The 15,394-nt window shown below is 35.7% G+C and overlaps 1 protein-coding gene across 2 annotated transcripts in view; it reads left to right on the top strand.

Annotated features, from left to right (window-relative positions):
- TMPRSS15 (transmembrane serine protease 15) overlaps positions 1–15,394 on the top strand; it is a 145,425-nt gene that overhangs the window by 14,020 nt on the left and 116,011 nt on the right. The window contains exons 5-6 of one of the 2 annotated variants that reach the window (XM_004371353.2): positions 3,003–3,038; positions 12,374–12,505. In XM_004371353.2, coding sequence (XP_004371410.1) covers positions 3,003–3,038; positions 12,374–12,505 — 168 coding nt within the window. Of the gene's footprint in view, positions 1–2,197; positions 2,249–3,002; positions 3,039–12,373; positions 12,506–15,394 lie in introns of both variants that reach the window. The other variant, XM_004371352.2, reaches the window with a different exon arrangement.

The raw sequence follows: 15,394 nt of genomic DNA, 5'->3' as shown, positions 1-15,394 counted from the left end.
TTATTTTGCTATAAACTTTTCCCATAGGTTCCAATGGAAAAGCCATTGGTTCTAGGTATACCATGATCTTGCATGTAAAAAAAAAAAAAAAATTGCCATGAAGTAGATTCCAACTCACAGCGACCCTAGAGAATAGAGTAAAACTGCGCCAAAGGGTTTCCAAGAAGTGGCTGGTGGATTCCAACTGCTGACCGTTTGGTTAGCAGCTAAAATAAAATCGGGGAAAAAATAAAACAAAAACCCGTTGCCACTGAGTTGATTCTGACTCATGGTGACCCCATGTATCACAGAGTAGAACTGAGATGCATAGGGTTTTCTTGCCTGTAATCTTTAGAGAATGAGATTGTCAGGCCTTTCTTCTGCAGTGCCACTAGGTGGGTTTGATTTGTCAAACTTGCAATTATCAGCAGAGCACAAACCATTTTTGTCACCCAGGAACTTGTGCTAAAATCATTGGCTTCAATATAAATTATTTGAAATAACTATAATGAATAAATACATAACTTTCTTAAACGGGGACAAAAACAAAGCAACCATTCTACATAAGTTATTTGTATAGAAAGCATATGCAGATTCTGGACATTGATCAAATATAATCAAATAATCAAGGGAAACATTCAGCAAGAGAAACGAAAAAATGGTAGAAGTAAAGGATCAGTTGCTCCTGGAATGGTTATTTAAACTGTACTCAGTGTTTTCTAATATATTCATGTAATAAGCCTAAGTATCAAATCAACTTTACTTTTTTCCAGCATCTTTGGAATATTCCTCTACAATAAGCCCTACAACAACTTCAGGTCGGTACTTACAGCATTTTTTAAAAATATGGCTTGGTGATCATCAAACTCCATCCTATTAGGAAATAATTTTTTTTTCTTGTAGCTGTTTCTAAAATATTTCATCTCCATATTAAGATGTAAGAAGCATACGTTTGGTTAACAATAATATAGCTCATAATATTACACAACTCATAATGCCTAGTTATATGCAACGAGCATAAACAAAACAATAAATTGGTTGCCATCATATCAGTTCTGACTCATGGCCACCCCACGTGTTACAGAGTAGAACTTCTCCATAGAGTTTTCTTGGCTGTAATCTTTACAGAAGCAGATTGCCAGGTCTTTCTTCCATGACACTGCTGGGTGAGTTCAAACTGCCAACCTTTAGGTTAGTAGTCCAGGGCAAACTGTATGCACCACCCAAGAAATATATTGCACTGTTTGGAAAGAAGAATCAAGACTTAGTGTTAACTTTGATGTCTCAGCATTTTTTTTACCCCATCTTTCTAATTGCATTGGTCACTGCTGAGCATAAAATTTAGAACTTCATTTTGTCTCATCAAGGCCATATCACTAAGAAAGAATTTGCTTTGGAAAATTACCTATACATTTGAGGACTAATCCGAGCTATTTTAAGGTGCAGAATGATGTTATTGTAGAGAAAACATTAAAATTGAAGGCTGAAGATTTGCCTGCCAATCCTGCCTCTGCCAACTACTGAAATCTTTAGACATGTCACTTTACCCCTCTAAAATTTTGCTTCCTATAAATTTAGAATAATAAAACTTTCCTAAATACTTTATATACCATCCCAAATATAAAATTTACATACAAAAGCTTTTAAAAGTATAAATTGTTATAAAACTATGAAGACATTACTTTTAGTGTTACCTATAATTATGATTGTTTCCATAATACTTGAAAGACCAGTTGTAATTATTTACTTGGGTCAGGGACTATAGCTTAGAAACCCCAATGGTGCAATGGTTAAGCACTTGACTGCTGACAGGTTGGCAGTTTGAGCCCACTCAGCAGGTTCACAGGAGAAAGATCTGGCGATCTGCTTCTGTAAAGATTACAACCAAGAAAACCCTATGAGACAGTTTTACTCTGTGACATGGGTCTCTATGAGTTGAAATGGACTCAAAGGCACCCAACAACAACAACAACCTCATTTAATTCTCAGAATGATCCTGTAGAGAAGTAATATTTTTTTCCATTTAGAAACAAACAGATTGAGGAATAAGTAACTCAATTCAGGGACTCTAAAGATAACAGGTACTAAAGTACACAAAACTTAAGAAAATAACAAAAAAAAACTCAAGTTCAATAGTAAACACAAGGAATATGCACTCAATTCCTAATAATCAGTCTAAAATATGTAATAATTATTTTAATGTCATTTATTTTTACAGACAAGCTAACAACTAGCAGTCTTCCGACAACCAGCAATCTCCTGACTCCAGGTCAGTTTTAATAATATTATTTCTATCTTTTTAAAAAAGTTTTCACTTATGCTTCATTTTAGACTTCTGACGACTCTCTCAGATACCACAGCAGTGCTCAGCATCACACAGCTGTTAATTATCAAACTCAGGATTCAAAAGTAGTTCTTCCTGATTCTAAAGCCCAAAGTCTAAGGGTACTCCATGGTCCTTTTTGAGATAACATTTTTCCTAGTCGTTAGGAAATTAAGTAATCCTCATGTTTAATTACTGATCACTGACTAACATCTCCTTTACTTAGAAAATACATTTGAAAGATGAGTGAAAAATCTAAAAATCTTCACTCTATAATTGTAAAAAATCAGTGAAAACCTACAAGATATATACTTATATCCAGATGCAAGTGAGATATTCCAAAGTTAATTCAGTAGCTGTGGAGTTGATTCCAACTCATGGCAACCCCACATGTGTCAGAGTAGAACTATGCTCCATAGGGTTTTCAATGGCTGACTTTTCAGAAGTAGATTGCCAGGCCTTTCTTCTATGTCATTTCTGGGTGGGCTTGAACCTCCAACCCTTTGGTCAGCAGCTGAGTGTATTAACCATTTCCACCTTTCAGGGACTTCAAAGATAATAGGTACTAAAATTCACAAAACCTAAGAAAAAAACAAAAAAAAAAATCAAGTTGAATTGTAAACACAAGGAATATGTACTCAATTCCTAATAATCAGTCTAAAATATGTAATAATTATTTTAATGTCGTTTATTTTTACAGACAAGCTAACAACTAGCAGTCTTCCGGCAACTACAGGTCAGTTTTAATAATATTATTTCTATCTTTTTAAGAAAGTTTTCACTTAATGTTTCATTTTAGGCTTCTGACAACTCTCTCAGATATCACAACGGTTAATATTACCCCTATTTTATAGATAAATTGGAACATAAAAAGTTACAGTTTTAGCCTAAGATTGCACCAAAACGTACAATGTATTAAGGGTCAATTCCTGGATTATCTGACTTCTATCCAGCCCTCTGTCTATTGGAACTGTGGTTACCATCTAAGAATGCTGCTAGTGGAATCAAAACATTTTCTAAGGGGGACACGGGTTTCATCACAGCTGTTGGGGATATTCGTCCTTCGATTATTCTCTGCCAAATCAGTACCAAAGTAGTCTTGAGTTCATTCATACAACCATTTTTCTTTTAAGCGTCTACAATGTGCCAACCCCTAGCATGTATATTTAAAAAGCAAACAAAAAAAACCCATCATCTTTATTATGGAAGTAGTGTATGTCCATCGTGTAAAACAATAAAATAGTAGAGGAAATTGTAAACTACACTTTTTTCTACCCCCTTCCCCAGTGCCTTTCTTTAGAGGAATACCCTGTTAACAGTTTTTATCTTTAGATCTTCAAGAGATTACCATTGTAATCTTAAATGATATGCTATTTGTATTATCTACGCATTAATCAATGTTTCTCTTTTTTTAAATTTATTTTGATCAAGGTAGTGCATTTAAATACTTTAAATCAAATTATTTACAAAGCTTATAATGCAAAGCAGCAATACGTTGTACGCGTCATCCCCACCCTGAAAGTAACCATTTTAAGAATTGTTACTGTTTTTTTTTTTTGGCAATTCATCTCTTAATTTCTAGATAATTTCTACACAGCTCTTTCTTAACTTTCCAATTTTATTCACTGCCTATCTATTGACTTCTTTCTGTGGAAAATTAGGATTCCATTCTCCCAGATACTTTGTTTCCTACCAATCTCCCAGAGTAGGAACATGAAGATTTTTAAGTTGAATCAATATTTAAATTTACAATAGTATCACTATGTAAACACTGTTGACATTAAAGGTATCTAGTGTAATATGATTACAATTTTATAACTTTTTAAAAGGAGTTAATAATTGCCTTCCTTTTTCATTTTCTTCCTTTTCTCTTTTTTAAACCTTCTTTCCCAGCATGTCTATTTGATGTGCCAGGTTCTTTGAGTTCCTAGTAATTGCCAACTGTTCTTCTGTCCATCTACTATTGTTGTTGTGTGCCCTCAAGTCAATTTGACTCATAGTGACCCTATAGGACAGAGCAGAACTACCCCATAGTGTTTTCAAGGTTGTAATCTTTATGCAGGCAGATGGCTACATCATTCCTCCATGGAGCAGCTGGCAGATTCAAACCAGGTCTTTGAACTGGATCAAACCATTTCTGTCATGGCTGACGAAGCGAAATTGGAAGAGACGTGAAATTTTAAAATTTAGGTGAAGCAGAATGATAACCAGAACAGGAAAAATTATGAATCAAAGTCTTGGAACCGGAGACTTGGAAGAGGTGCAGTGAGCCCATTCAGGGGCCTGATGCGGAGACTGGGTTATTGCAAGGACTGTGGAGGGCAACACACATACAAAGTGGCACCGTAGGCTGCCATCTTTGAACGGGGCACCACTATTTCTGACTCTGCTAGTCAAGAGATTTGTTTGCTATGCAATGCACACACTGCCCTTGTTTTCTAAGAGGGAGAGTAAGTTTCTAGCAGGCCTTCGACCTGTAATTTTTCCCATTCCGGTTATCATCCAGTTCACCCACATTTAAAAAAATCAGATCCATTTGGTTTTCACTTTGCTGGCCATGACTGAATGGCTCAGAACCAGTTCAAAGTTCTCGTTCCAATTGCCAGCCTTCTGGTTAGCAGTCAAGTGATTAACTACTGTGCCACCAGGGCTCCTTGTCCATCTACTAACCACCCCCCCCAAAATCCAAACCCATTGCCATTGAGTCTATTCCAACTCCTCGACCCTATAGGTCAGAGTAGAACTGCCCTATAGGATTTTCAAGGAGCAGCTGGTGGATTTGAATTGCCAACCTTTTGGTTAGCAGTCAAATGCTTAACCACTTCACCACCAGGGCCCCAGTCCATCTGCTAACCAATCAAAATACCTTTTCTGTTCCTGGCTTAATCATTACATTAAGTATCCTGGAAATGTCCCTGATTCCTACAGCAAAAAAGAAAAAACTTGATAAAGGCAATATTGTATAGACTTTTAATCAATTTTCAGCAATAATACTGCAATTTTTATGTTCTTAAAATTTACATCAAGTGTTATATACGTACAAAGAAACACCATTTTTAAACTATAAATGTCTGTCTAGGTAGAGCCTAATAATTATTTTTGGATAAAATAGTTTATGTGATATTCGAAAAACAAAGAAATAAGTGACTGATTAACCAAAATGCCGCTAGGCAACAAGCTACCGTGCTTCAAAGTCATTTTCTATTATAGTAGGATAAGTCTGCCTACTATCATATTTGGATTATACCCATGGAGCAGGACAAAACATTGAAAAATAAACTGGTCATTTAGCCCATACTGTCTTCTCCAAATATGGGAAAGTATTTACAACATCTAAAATCACCTCCCAACACACTTAGAAAAATTACTTTAGCATTTGTAATGCCTAATTCCTTTAGTTAGGAAGAAAGGCCTGGCAACCTATACTAGTTCCAAAAAATTAGCCAGTGAAAACCCTATGGATCACAAAGTTCCAATCGCATTGTGCACGGTGTTGTCATGAGTTGGGGGCTGACTCGAAGGTCACTACCAACAATTCTGTAGTCTAAAAATAAGTTCTTTAATAATTTTAGTGTATTTTTAGGAATTAATTCTGAAACCTTTCAAAGTCAGCAACAAATATCCAAAGTAGTGCTCTGTTTTCTGTCTATCCATTTGTTGGTTCATTGAGTGATTCATCTAAGCTCACAGTTACTGAGTTACTGAGTGATTCAGGAGGTGAAGTATGTGGAACAACTTTGAGGAAAAAAATCTGTTTTAAAGTCAGAAAGCCTTGGACTTAAAGCGAGTTTTCTCTGTTACTATTTTGAAGGCAGACTGGTTACGTTCAGAAGTGACTGAATCATGGGGTCAGTTTCATCTCCCAGCCTCACCAAACAGACAAGGCTCTACTCATCCCTAATAGATAGTGAATGAGAAAGCAGAGAGTACTCCCATATTTTTTTCTTCCAGGAATGGAGCAGAAATTCTCTCTCCTTATATGGGAACTATACATATGGGATCAGTATACATTTAGCCCTATCATATATGCTTTATACGAACTATTGCTATTCCTAATGATGGTCAAAAGTAACACAAAATTGTTAGTCATTGAAACGGCATGAACGAATCCACCCCTTATCTAATTCCACCAATTACATAGTGTTTGACAAGCTATTTAGCCTCTTTGAATTTTATGTCTCTTTCCTGAAAACACTAAAGATTAAAGATACAGCTCTAAGTGGGTGATCATGTCAATTAAAAGAGAGACAACACAAAGTGCCTAGTACAGTGATTGCCAAGAAGAAGGTGGGCAACAAATATTAGAGGACTTCTTCTTTCCTCCTACTGACTTAGACAAGGACTTGGATGCTTTGTAAAAAATTATTTTTCAAAAACCAAGATGAAAATAAGATGGTTGCACTTGGTAATTCTCAGTTCATCTGAACATTTATTTAACCAAAAGCTCCATTTCAAAGGATTTCCTGTAATGGAGACTGTATTGTATTACCTTAATCAATCCTCAAAGGATTATTATAAGCTAAGTAGGTGGCAAAATAGCATATTACCTCTTTTACCAGATCCAAGCACTACATGAGTCTCTAGTCATCTTTCCTATTTTTTCCTCTCATACTGCAAGATACTATAGATTTATAGAGGGGAACAAGGTAATTATAACTTAGAAACCCCAGTTTCCAAGAAGTAATTTATTATGAAGATACCTTTCAGGGATGTTAAGTTTTTTCTCATTTTTATATGCCTGGAAGACAAAGTTTGAGAAAAATCAACAAATGCATGCATCATATATCTGGCATTAGTACTATTATAAATTCTGCCAAAGAGAGTTTTTGCATGATAGTGGATACCAAGTCCGTGAGGATTATATTTGATTGTTCAACTGCCTTTCTTGCCAATTCCCATAAAGTTTGACTAACCCATTTGAAACACTAGAGGAGAGAGATGGGAACTAAGTTTACATTACACTGATTGATTTCTCGGCTGCTACAGAGTGCCTTGGGGGTCTGTTTTGGGCAATTGCTCTTATGCTTGAAGGGTTTCTACTGTACAGCTTGTACTAATCCTTTGTTGCTTACTGTGTAGGCAATGATTGCAGAAAAAAAAAGTTTCATTATGAGCTTTCTCAATCTCATACAAAATGCAATCTTGCTACTTTTCCAATATATGGAAGAGTTTGGGGATTGAAGGAAAAGCATTAACTGATTTCATGAAGAACATGAAGTTAGGCCAAGAGAACCCAAAGTTGAATTATGTCCCTCAATTTAATTGCTCTGGGACTGAGACATAGAGACTTTATCCAATAGCAAATGTATTGTGACTTTAAGCATTTTTCTTTTTCCTCATTTGAGAGAAAAACACTTATATATTGCATTCTCTTCTAATTTACAACATTCCTGCTTGCATGACATCAGGACTCTTAAAGTATCTTTCCACTGTAATTTCATTTGGATTGCTCAGCCATAGTCTTGCTAAACAGACTAGATTTGTCCTATCAAAGTAAATGTGAATTTCAGTAAGGTGATATCTATTTTTCCAATATAGTGTAGTGAATGAAATTGATCTTTAAAGGCAGGCCTTCATGGATTCAGAGTCTACTTTCACTGTTATGTAACCTATAAGGATCATGGCCTTTGTTTTTCTCAAACAGCTTTACCCACCAGGTGCTATTATCTTCATTTAAAAAAAAAAATAGGGAAAATAAAATCTAAGATTTCCAAAATGTGGTTGTTAAATTATTATCTTGGATGTAACATTTTTGTAACAGCCTTGAAAGGAAAAGTAATAGATTCTAGTCTTTTTATCCATTAAAATGCCCAGCACAGGGCCTGCACAAAGTAGACACAGACAAGTCCTCTCTCCAAATCACTGGAAATTGTTTTGACTTTGATCACCCTGAAGTAATCACATTTAAGGTTATATTAAATCCTTCATGGTACAAATATAAGTGGATAATGAAAACTTCCTATTTTCAGAATTTCAAATGATACTAATTTATTGATGTGTTTTTATAATATGCCAAAATAATAGCCTGAAGATAAAATATCATATAGACATAAAAATGTGTGTAGGTCTTTTTCTCACTCAAGTAGCTAAAATTCAGGCAATTTGATTATCTTAATAAGCTAAACCAATTATTATTTTCTTTGTGCACGCTTCTTTTACTAGAATTCCTTACCACCTGTCTTAAAAATACTCTATTGAGAAGTACAGTTTGGTGCAGACTTCTTAGAGAAGAAGACATACCAGAGCGAACATGAAGGACTGAAATAGCAACCCAAGTGTCCATAAGTGAAAGGACTCTAGTTTTAAGAAAGGAAGTTGGCTTTAAAAATCTGGCATCTATATTCTCAAAAATTTTTTTTTTTTAATCTAGCATCTGGCTAATTTTTTTAACAGTTAGAATTATAAGCAATGTTTTTGTTGGACATTATAATCATATGTCCATATAGAAGGAAATGAGAGGGAGAGAGAAGACTAGGTCAAAAAATGCAGCTTGATAAAATCCTAAATCCCACAACACTTGTATGCCGATTATATTTATATTTTTCATATTTGTTTCAATATGAGGAACTTCTCTTCTTCCTTGGACCAAGGCTGCTGAAGAGTATTTATGAAGCAGAGTCTGGGGCAAGATAGTATAATATAAAAAGCTCCTACTATTTCACCTTCTAATCAAAATACCTCAAACTAGACTTGTTTTCTAATCCCACCTCTCTTCCTCTTTTAATCCCCATTGTTATTAATTATCACTAAGTAGAATCGCAGATGTCATCCTTAACACACCCTTCTCTACCTCTCCTGATCTTGGCCAGGTGCACAGCAGGTCACTAAAGCCCATCAATTGTACCTGTAAAATAGCAATTGACTCCATGCCCACCTCATCTGCAAGTGTGAGTGTTCCAGCCCTCACAAGCTTTCACCTGGACCATTGAAACAGCATCCTAATTTGTCTTCTCTCTCTGCTTGATTCTTTACATTGTCCTAGGATTATCTTTATGAAACATGAACTGTTTATATCACACACGTATAAAAACTTTCAATGCCATTGTCTGTAGAAAATATTTCTTACATTTTACGAAGGCATAAATGTCTTCCATAATCTGGCACCAAAGTCTTTCTGCTATGCTTTCCACAAATATCCCATGAATAGATAAATTAGACTCATTTGTTTTCCAAACATGATGTACCGTCATTACATTTCTACGCCTACATTCCATTTACCTCTCTTCCTGGTGCATTTCTAAGCATCCTTCAAAGCCTAGTTTAAATATGACTTCCTCTGTGAAGAAGTATTCAGTCCCCACATCAGAAGGAAACGACTTGCCTAATCCTTGGTGCACACATGGCACTTTTTTATACCTCATTTTTTTTTTTATAATTAGTAGTTGATGAATTTGTGTCCCCACTAAACTACAAGATCCATGAGAACAGAAGCACTGCAGTGTTCATCCTTCTGTCTCCATCCCTTAAAATTCCTTGACACAAATAGACAATTCTTGAGGGGTGAATGAATAATCATTAATTAGATCAAAGATTCTCAAGTGGTGCCGTTTATGAGAGTGAGGTCCAATCTGGTGAGCTCAGAGAGCACCAGCCAAGGGACCAGCAGCCGACAGAGACGTGAAGCACTGGGAAGTTTCCTGGGAAACATTAAACCAAAAAGAACAACCAAACCTGTTGCCATCCAGTCGATTCCAACTCATAGCAACCCTATACGGAAACCTTAGGAGCATAAAAATTGTACATCTCCCCAATTATATCCCAAAATCTTTTCATTCAAATGCCAAATGCTTAGAATTCTGTTGACTACTCTTAAAATAAGCCATAGAGTGTCTAGCATAATGCTTTCTTTCATTTATATATTTATCAAGCATTTATGGAATACCGTCATGCGCTATGCCTCTTGATTAGGTACTCAATCATTAAGAAATCTCCTCAGGGATATCTCATATATATACCAGCAATTAAAATACACATTGGGGAGTATTAAATACCATTTTATAGTTATTTTTTATCTTTTAAATGGAGATATACTGTCATTCAGGAATGACCCTGGTCTTTATTCTGTCCTATTATAGATGTTAGGTGTTCCAAGATTTCCCAATGGTTTATATCCATTTTTATTAGTGATTAGAGCCCTGGTGGCCCAGTGGGTAAGAGCTACAGCTAGCTGTGGCGGCTAACCAAAAGAGATCGGCAGTTCGGATCCACCAGCTGCTCCTTGGAAACCCTATGGGGCCGTTCTGTTCTGTCCTATAGGGTCGCTATGAGTCGGAATAGACTCAGTGGCAAAGGGTTTGTTTTTTGGTTTTTGGGTTTTTTTGTTTAATAGCCAGAAACCTCATCCGTAAACGTGTCTTATTAATGTTTCCTTAGTAGATCCCTTGACACAATGCTTGTATTTTCGCAATTAATTTGAAAGGGTTTAAGGAGAAATTTCAGAGTGAGCTATTTTATTTTAAAACCCAGCAGATGGCAGTACAGTGCTGGTCTTAAGATTAAGAACAACAAAACTGCTATTGAGCTCAAAAATGTTAAATCATCATTGTCACTTTAGTCATAGACAAAAACACTCAACTTTTCACATTTTTCTGCAAAATAAAAACATATGTCGTTTCCTTGTGAGCCTATTAAAATATTTTGAATATCTTTAGAATTGCTTCTAAAATTCCTTAGTTATTTCCTAGAAGTAAAATGTGCTTCTTTGTGAGTCGTTATACTTAGGGACGTGGAGGAGGGCAGATGAAGGACAAGATCCGCCGAAAGGTGCGAATGGATAGGATCCTGGCTAGAGCCCCGCACGGGTAACCTTTCGGGGGGGATGTTTGCGTCTTTCACCCTGAGAATCCCTCACCCAAGAAGCAAGGAAGACATTGACTAGAAACACCTTTGGGTCTCTCCACTGCTCAGTGTACAAAATGCACTTGAGATTTTAAATGGTTTATCTGACTATAAAATGGCTTTCATCGATAAGTTTTGCTCCTCAAAGTTCAAATCTTGGCTTAACTCAATATCTTCTCAAAGAATGAATACGTTTATGAGTGACAGATTTTGAATGGGTACTAGATAATACAGATAATGTGATAAACTTTCCATTATTCGGCCCCACATAATATCCTAGGAGGTATAAATATCTGAAATGTAGTATACATGAAGTTTAAAATCAACTAAGTAGACATCAATATTCAACGCACATGAATAAATACACGTTTTTTTCCCAAAATTTAAAATTCTACATTTCTGGAAACAATTTGTTATGAAGACACAGTGGTCTACACAAAAGTTTAGCCTGAATTTGATTTGCGTTTGCTCAGGATTTGTCATGAGGAAACTAATTTTTTCATGACATATTTTCAACCTTTCTTAGCCCTTGAAGTATTCTGCCTACAAAGTAAAATGTTTGTCAATACAAAGTGTACCCCAAACAACTGAGAAATAGTATGGCTTAGCCCACTCTTAGATATTTAGGTGAATACAAATTCTATTTTAGTTCATAGAAGAGTTCTGGCAAAAGTGGCAAGCTTCATGAAGTTTATAAGGAATAAACTACTTAGAACAGAGAATGTATTTAAAATGACATAGTTTTCTTTCATTGATTGATTCTTTAGAGTAGAATATAGTCCTCTAAATAAAATCCATTAATATTTTTTGTATAATACTTTCTCCTGGAACTATTAACTAAATAGTTCCAAAGAAATTGGGTTTTCCTACTGGCAATCTTGTCCTCTCTGCATTGCAGCCAGGGTGGTCTTTCTAAGCGGCGGCCAGTGCCCCGTACAGTGACTGGCCTCTGATAGGCATCCCATAAATATTTGTTAAATGAACAATTTAAAAAATCAGTTTTAGAAGTAGGAAAGTGTGAATTTTTCTCATTATCGATGTAACTTCCTATTGTCTTTACAGCTTCTGTTTATTGATTATCGAATAAAATATTTCTATTGGAATCTGTAAGTATATGCTTGTAAAAACCTAAATGATAAAAAAAAAAACAAACATAATAAGTAATCATACATGTTGGAAGTTAAATCTCCTCTGCTGGAAGCTTATAAATCCAATCTTATTTATTTATTTAAGGAAATGTCTCAGTAGACTGCCTGCCTGGTTCAAGGCTTTGTGCTGATGCTCTAACGTGTATAGCAATCAGTTTATTTTGTGATGGAGAATTAAACTGTCCAGATGGCTCAGATGAAGACAATAAACTTTGTGGTAAGTAATGTTCATTCTCGTTCTCCCTCTGCCACACACTCTTTGTCTCTCTCTCCCCTCCCTCTTCTTTGTCATTTCCCCTCACTGCCTGTACACACACACACATACACACACCTCTGAAACTATTGAAGAATGAGATACTCCAATAACCATGTCTATAATTTAATGCACAACATAAAACATAGCTTTATTAATATATTTAAACTTTATAACATAATATTAACCATATTAATCTTAAGCAGAGTTCCATTTAATGACTCTGGAAAGAATGTGAAGAATGCTGTGTTTAACAATGTCTGTCCTGAATGGGGAACAGAGGGGCAGATTTTCCATCTCTTCTCTATTGTCTTAGACATCTAGTGCTGCTATAACAGGAATACCACAAGTGGATGGCTTTAACAAAGAGAAGTTTATTCTCTCACAGTCCTACAAGTCCAAATTCAGGGCATCAGCTCCAGGGGAATGCTTTCTCTGTCAGCTTCTGGAGGAAGGTCCGTGTCATCCATCTTCCCTTGGTCTGGGAGCTTCTCTGCACAGGAATCTCAGGTCCAAAGGATGCGCTCTGCTCCCAGCACTGCTTTCTTGGTGGTATGAGGTTCCCGTGTGTTTCTGCTCACTTTTCTCATTTACATCTCAAAAAGGTATTGGCTTAAGACACCATCTAATCTTGTAGCCCTCATCAGTATAACTGCCACTAATCCATCTTATTATAGTGATTGAATTTAGAACACATAAGGAAATCACATCAGATTACAAAATGGTACACAATTATACAATACTGGGAATCATGACCCAGCCAAATTGACAGATATTTTCGGGGGACACAGTTCAATCCATGACATCTATATTAAACTATTCCAGGCTATTATGAATTTAACTTCTTACACATACGTTCTCACTTCTTACTTACAAAGGCTTCTTTTTTTTAATGTTTTTTCACTGTCATATGATAATATTGGTCATTTCGTGGCATTTCCATAGTCTGTAATCAGGAAGTGCCACTCCTTAATTTTGATTGTTATTCTTATTCCATTCTTGGCATAGAAACAACCAAAGAGACAGAAAGTGCACTTGAGTTGTAGCTCTCTGTGTAATGGAAATGAGTTCTGAAGAAGGTCTTAAGATCACATGAATAAAACATCCAAGTTTATTTGTAAATTTTGGCATCTGTTTTGATTGTTGACATAATAATAATGATAATGATGTTATATAGTACTTACTGTATGCCAAGCAGGGCTACCCTAGTGGTGCAATGGTTAAGCACTCGGCTGCTAACCAAAAGGTCGGTGATTCAAACCCACCAGGGGCTCCGCAGCACAAAAGACCTGGCGATCTGCTCCTATAAAGATTTACAGCCTAGGAAACCCTATGAGACAATTCCACTCTGTTCTACAGGGTTGCTATCAGTTGGAATCCACTTGACATCACACAGTAACAACAGATATGCCAGACTTGATACCAAGTAATTTAAAAATATTTACTCTTTGACTTTTTTCTTGATTTATGGTTGGGTTCCATTTAGGAAAATTTACTAGAATGCAGCTTCTAAACAATAATTTATTTCTGTGTGTAGTATACATGCAAAGATTACCATCTAAGTATAAAAAGACTGGAAACGTTGTGAAAAACTAATTGGATAATTCTAACCTATAATTTTCTTGAAAAATTAAACAGAAAAAATGAGTTAAACATTTGCTTGGTGTGAATTATGATCATTTTTAAAACTGACCATGTGCTTCTAGCCATTGACCCTTAAGGCTGAGTTATATTTGATACACTTGGCTCTTCTTCCTTGATATTAATTGAAGATGAATGCTCCAATTTCAACTAAAGTTTTAAAAAAATTATCTATCCACTTGGTACCTACTTTAAAAGACAGACAGTTGGTCTGTTTCCCAGTATTAACTCAACAAACGGCAACTCGACTAAAGAGGCTTCCACTTAGCAATCCCAATTCAAATGTTCTTGGATAAAATTCAAACTTTCAAAGTTTATCTACGTACTTTGAAGTGCACTCAGAGCGTATTAGAAGAAAGTGCAGACTACAGAATATTTTTTAATCTGTTTTATATAACTAAGTTACTATAGAAGAAGAAAGAAAACTTCTTTTTTGCTATGGTTTTAAGGCAGTTTCCAAAATCCTTTCAGGAAGAATATGATACAAGTGTGCCATCATAAGGTAACAAAGATAATGCTGGTTTCTGTTCCAAAAATAATTTTGTAGGTCAAAGTTAGATGCATAGTTTGAACCCTATATAATGGTAATAATAATCAATAACCTTAAATGGGAGGAAAAGGCATAGCTAATTCATAGATGAATCACATAATCAAAAAATGTACCACACCAATTATGTGGTCTCTACCTTCTGCAGTGGTTAGGAGCTACAGCTGCTAACGGAAAGGTCAGCCATTCAAATCTACTAGCCACTCTTTGGAAACCCTATGGGGCAGTTCTACTCTGTCCTATAGAGTCACTATGAGTTGGAATCAACTTGATGGCAACTGGTTTGGTTTTTTTTTTTTTTTTGGTCTACCCTCATGTAGCTCACGATTTCCATAAAGAATTAATGTCAGTGCATATTTAAAAATAACCATGTAAGTCTTATGTAAATGTGACAATTTGTCCTAAAATTAGCATTAAGGCCACTACACACTCATGACCATGAGCCTCAGTATTAGAACTGAATTAATTCTCTAAATCTTCCTGAAAGACCTAATAAGAATATATTCTCACTTCAATATCATGGAAGTTTTGTGTTAATTGAAACTTGGTATCAACTAGCCATCTACGTCCCTAATTCTTTAAGCCTTAAGATGTACTTTCCTTTTTTTGGGAGGAGGAGGGGAGATTCCCTTGTCGTTGTTGTTGGGTGCCTTCGCATTGGTTCT

The sequence above is a fragment of the Trichechus manatus genome, unplaced genomic scaffold (genome assembly GCF_000243295.1).
Source record: "Trichechus manatus latirostris isolate Lorelei unplaced genomic scaffold, TriManLat1.0 scaffold00012, whole genome shotgun sequence".
Classification (NCBI taxonomy): domain Eukaryota; kingdom Metazoa; phylum Chordata; class Mammalia; order Sirenia; family Trichechidae; genus Trichechus; species Trichechus manatus.
Note: the sequence above shows the minus strand (reverse complement) of the source record. Positions and strands in the feature narration are given on the sequence as shown.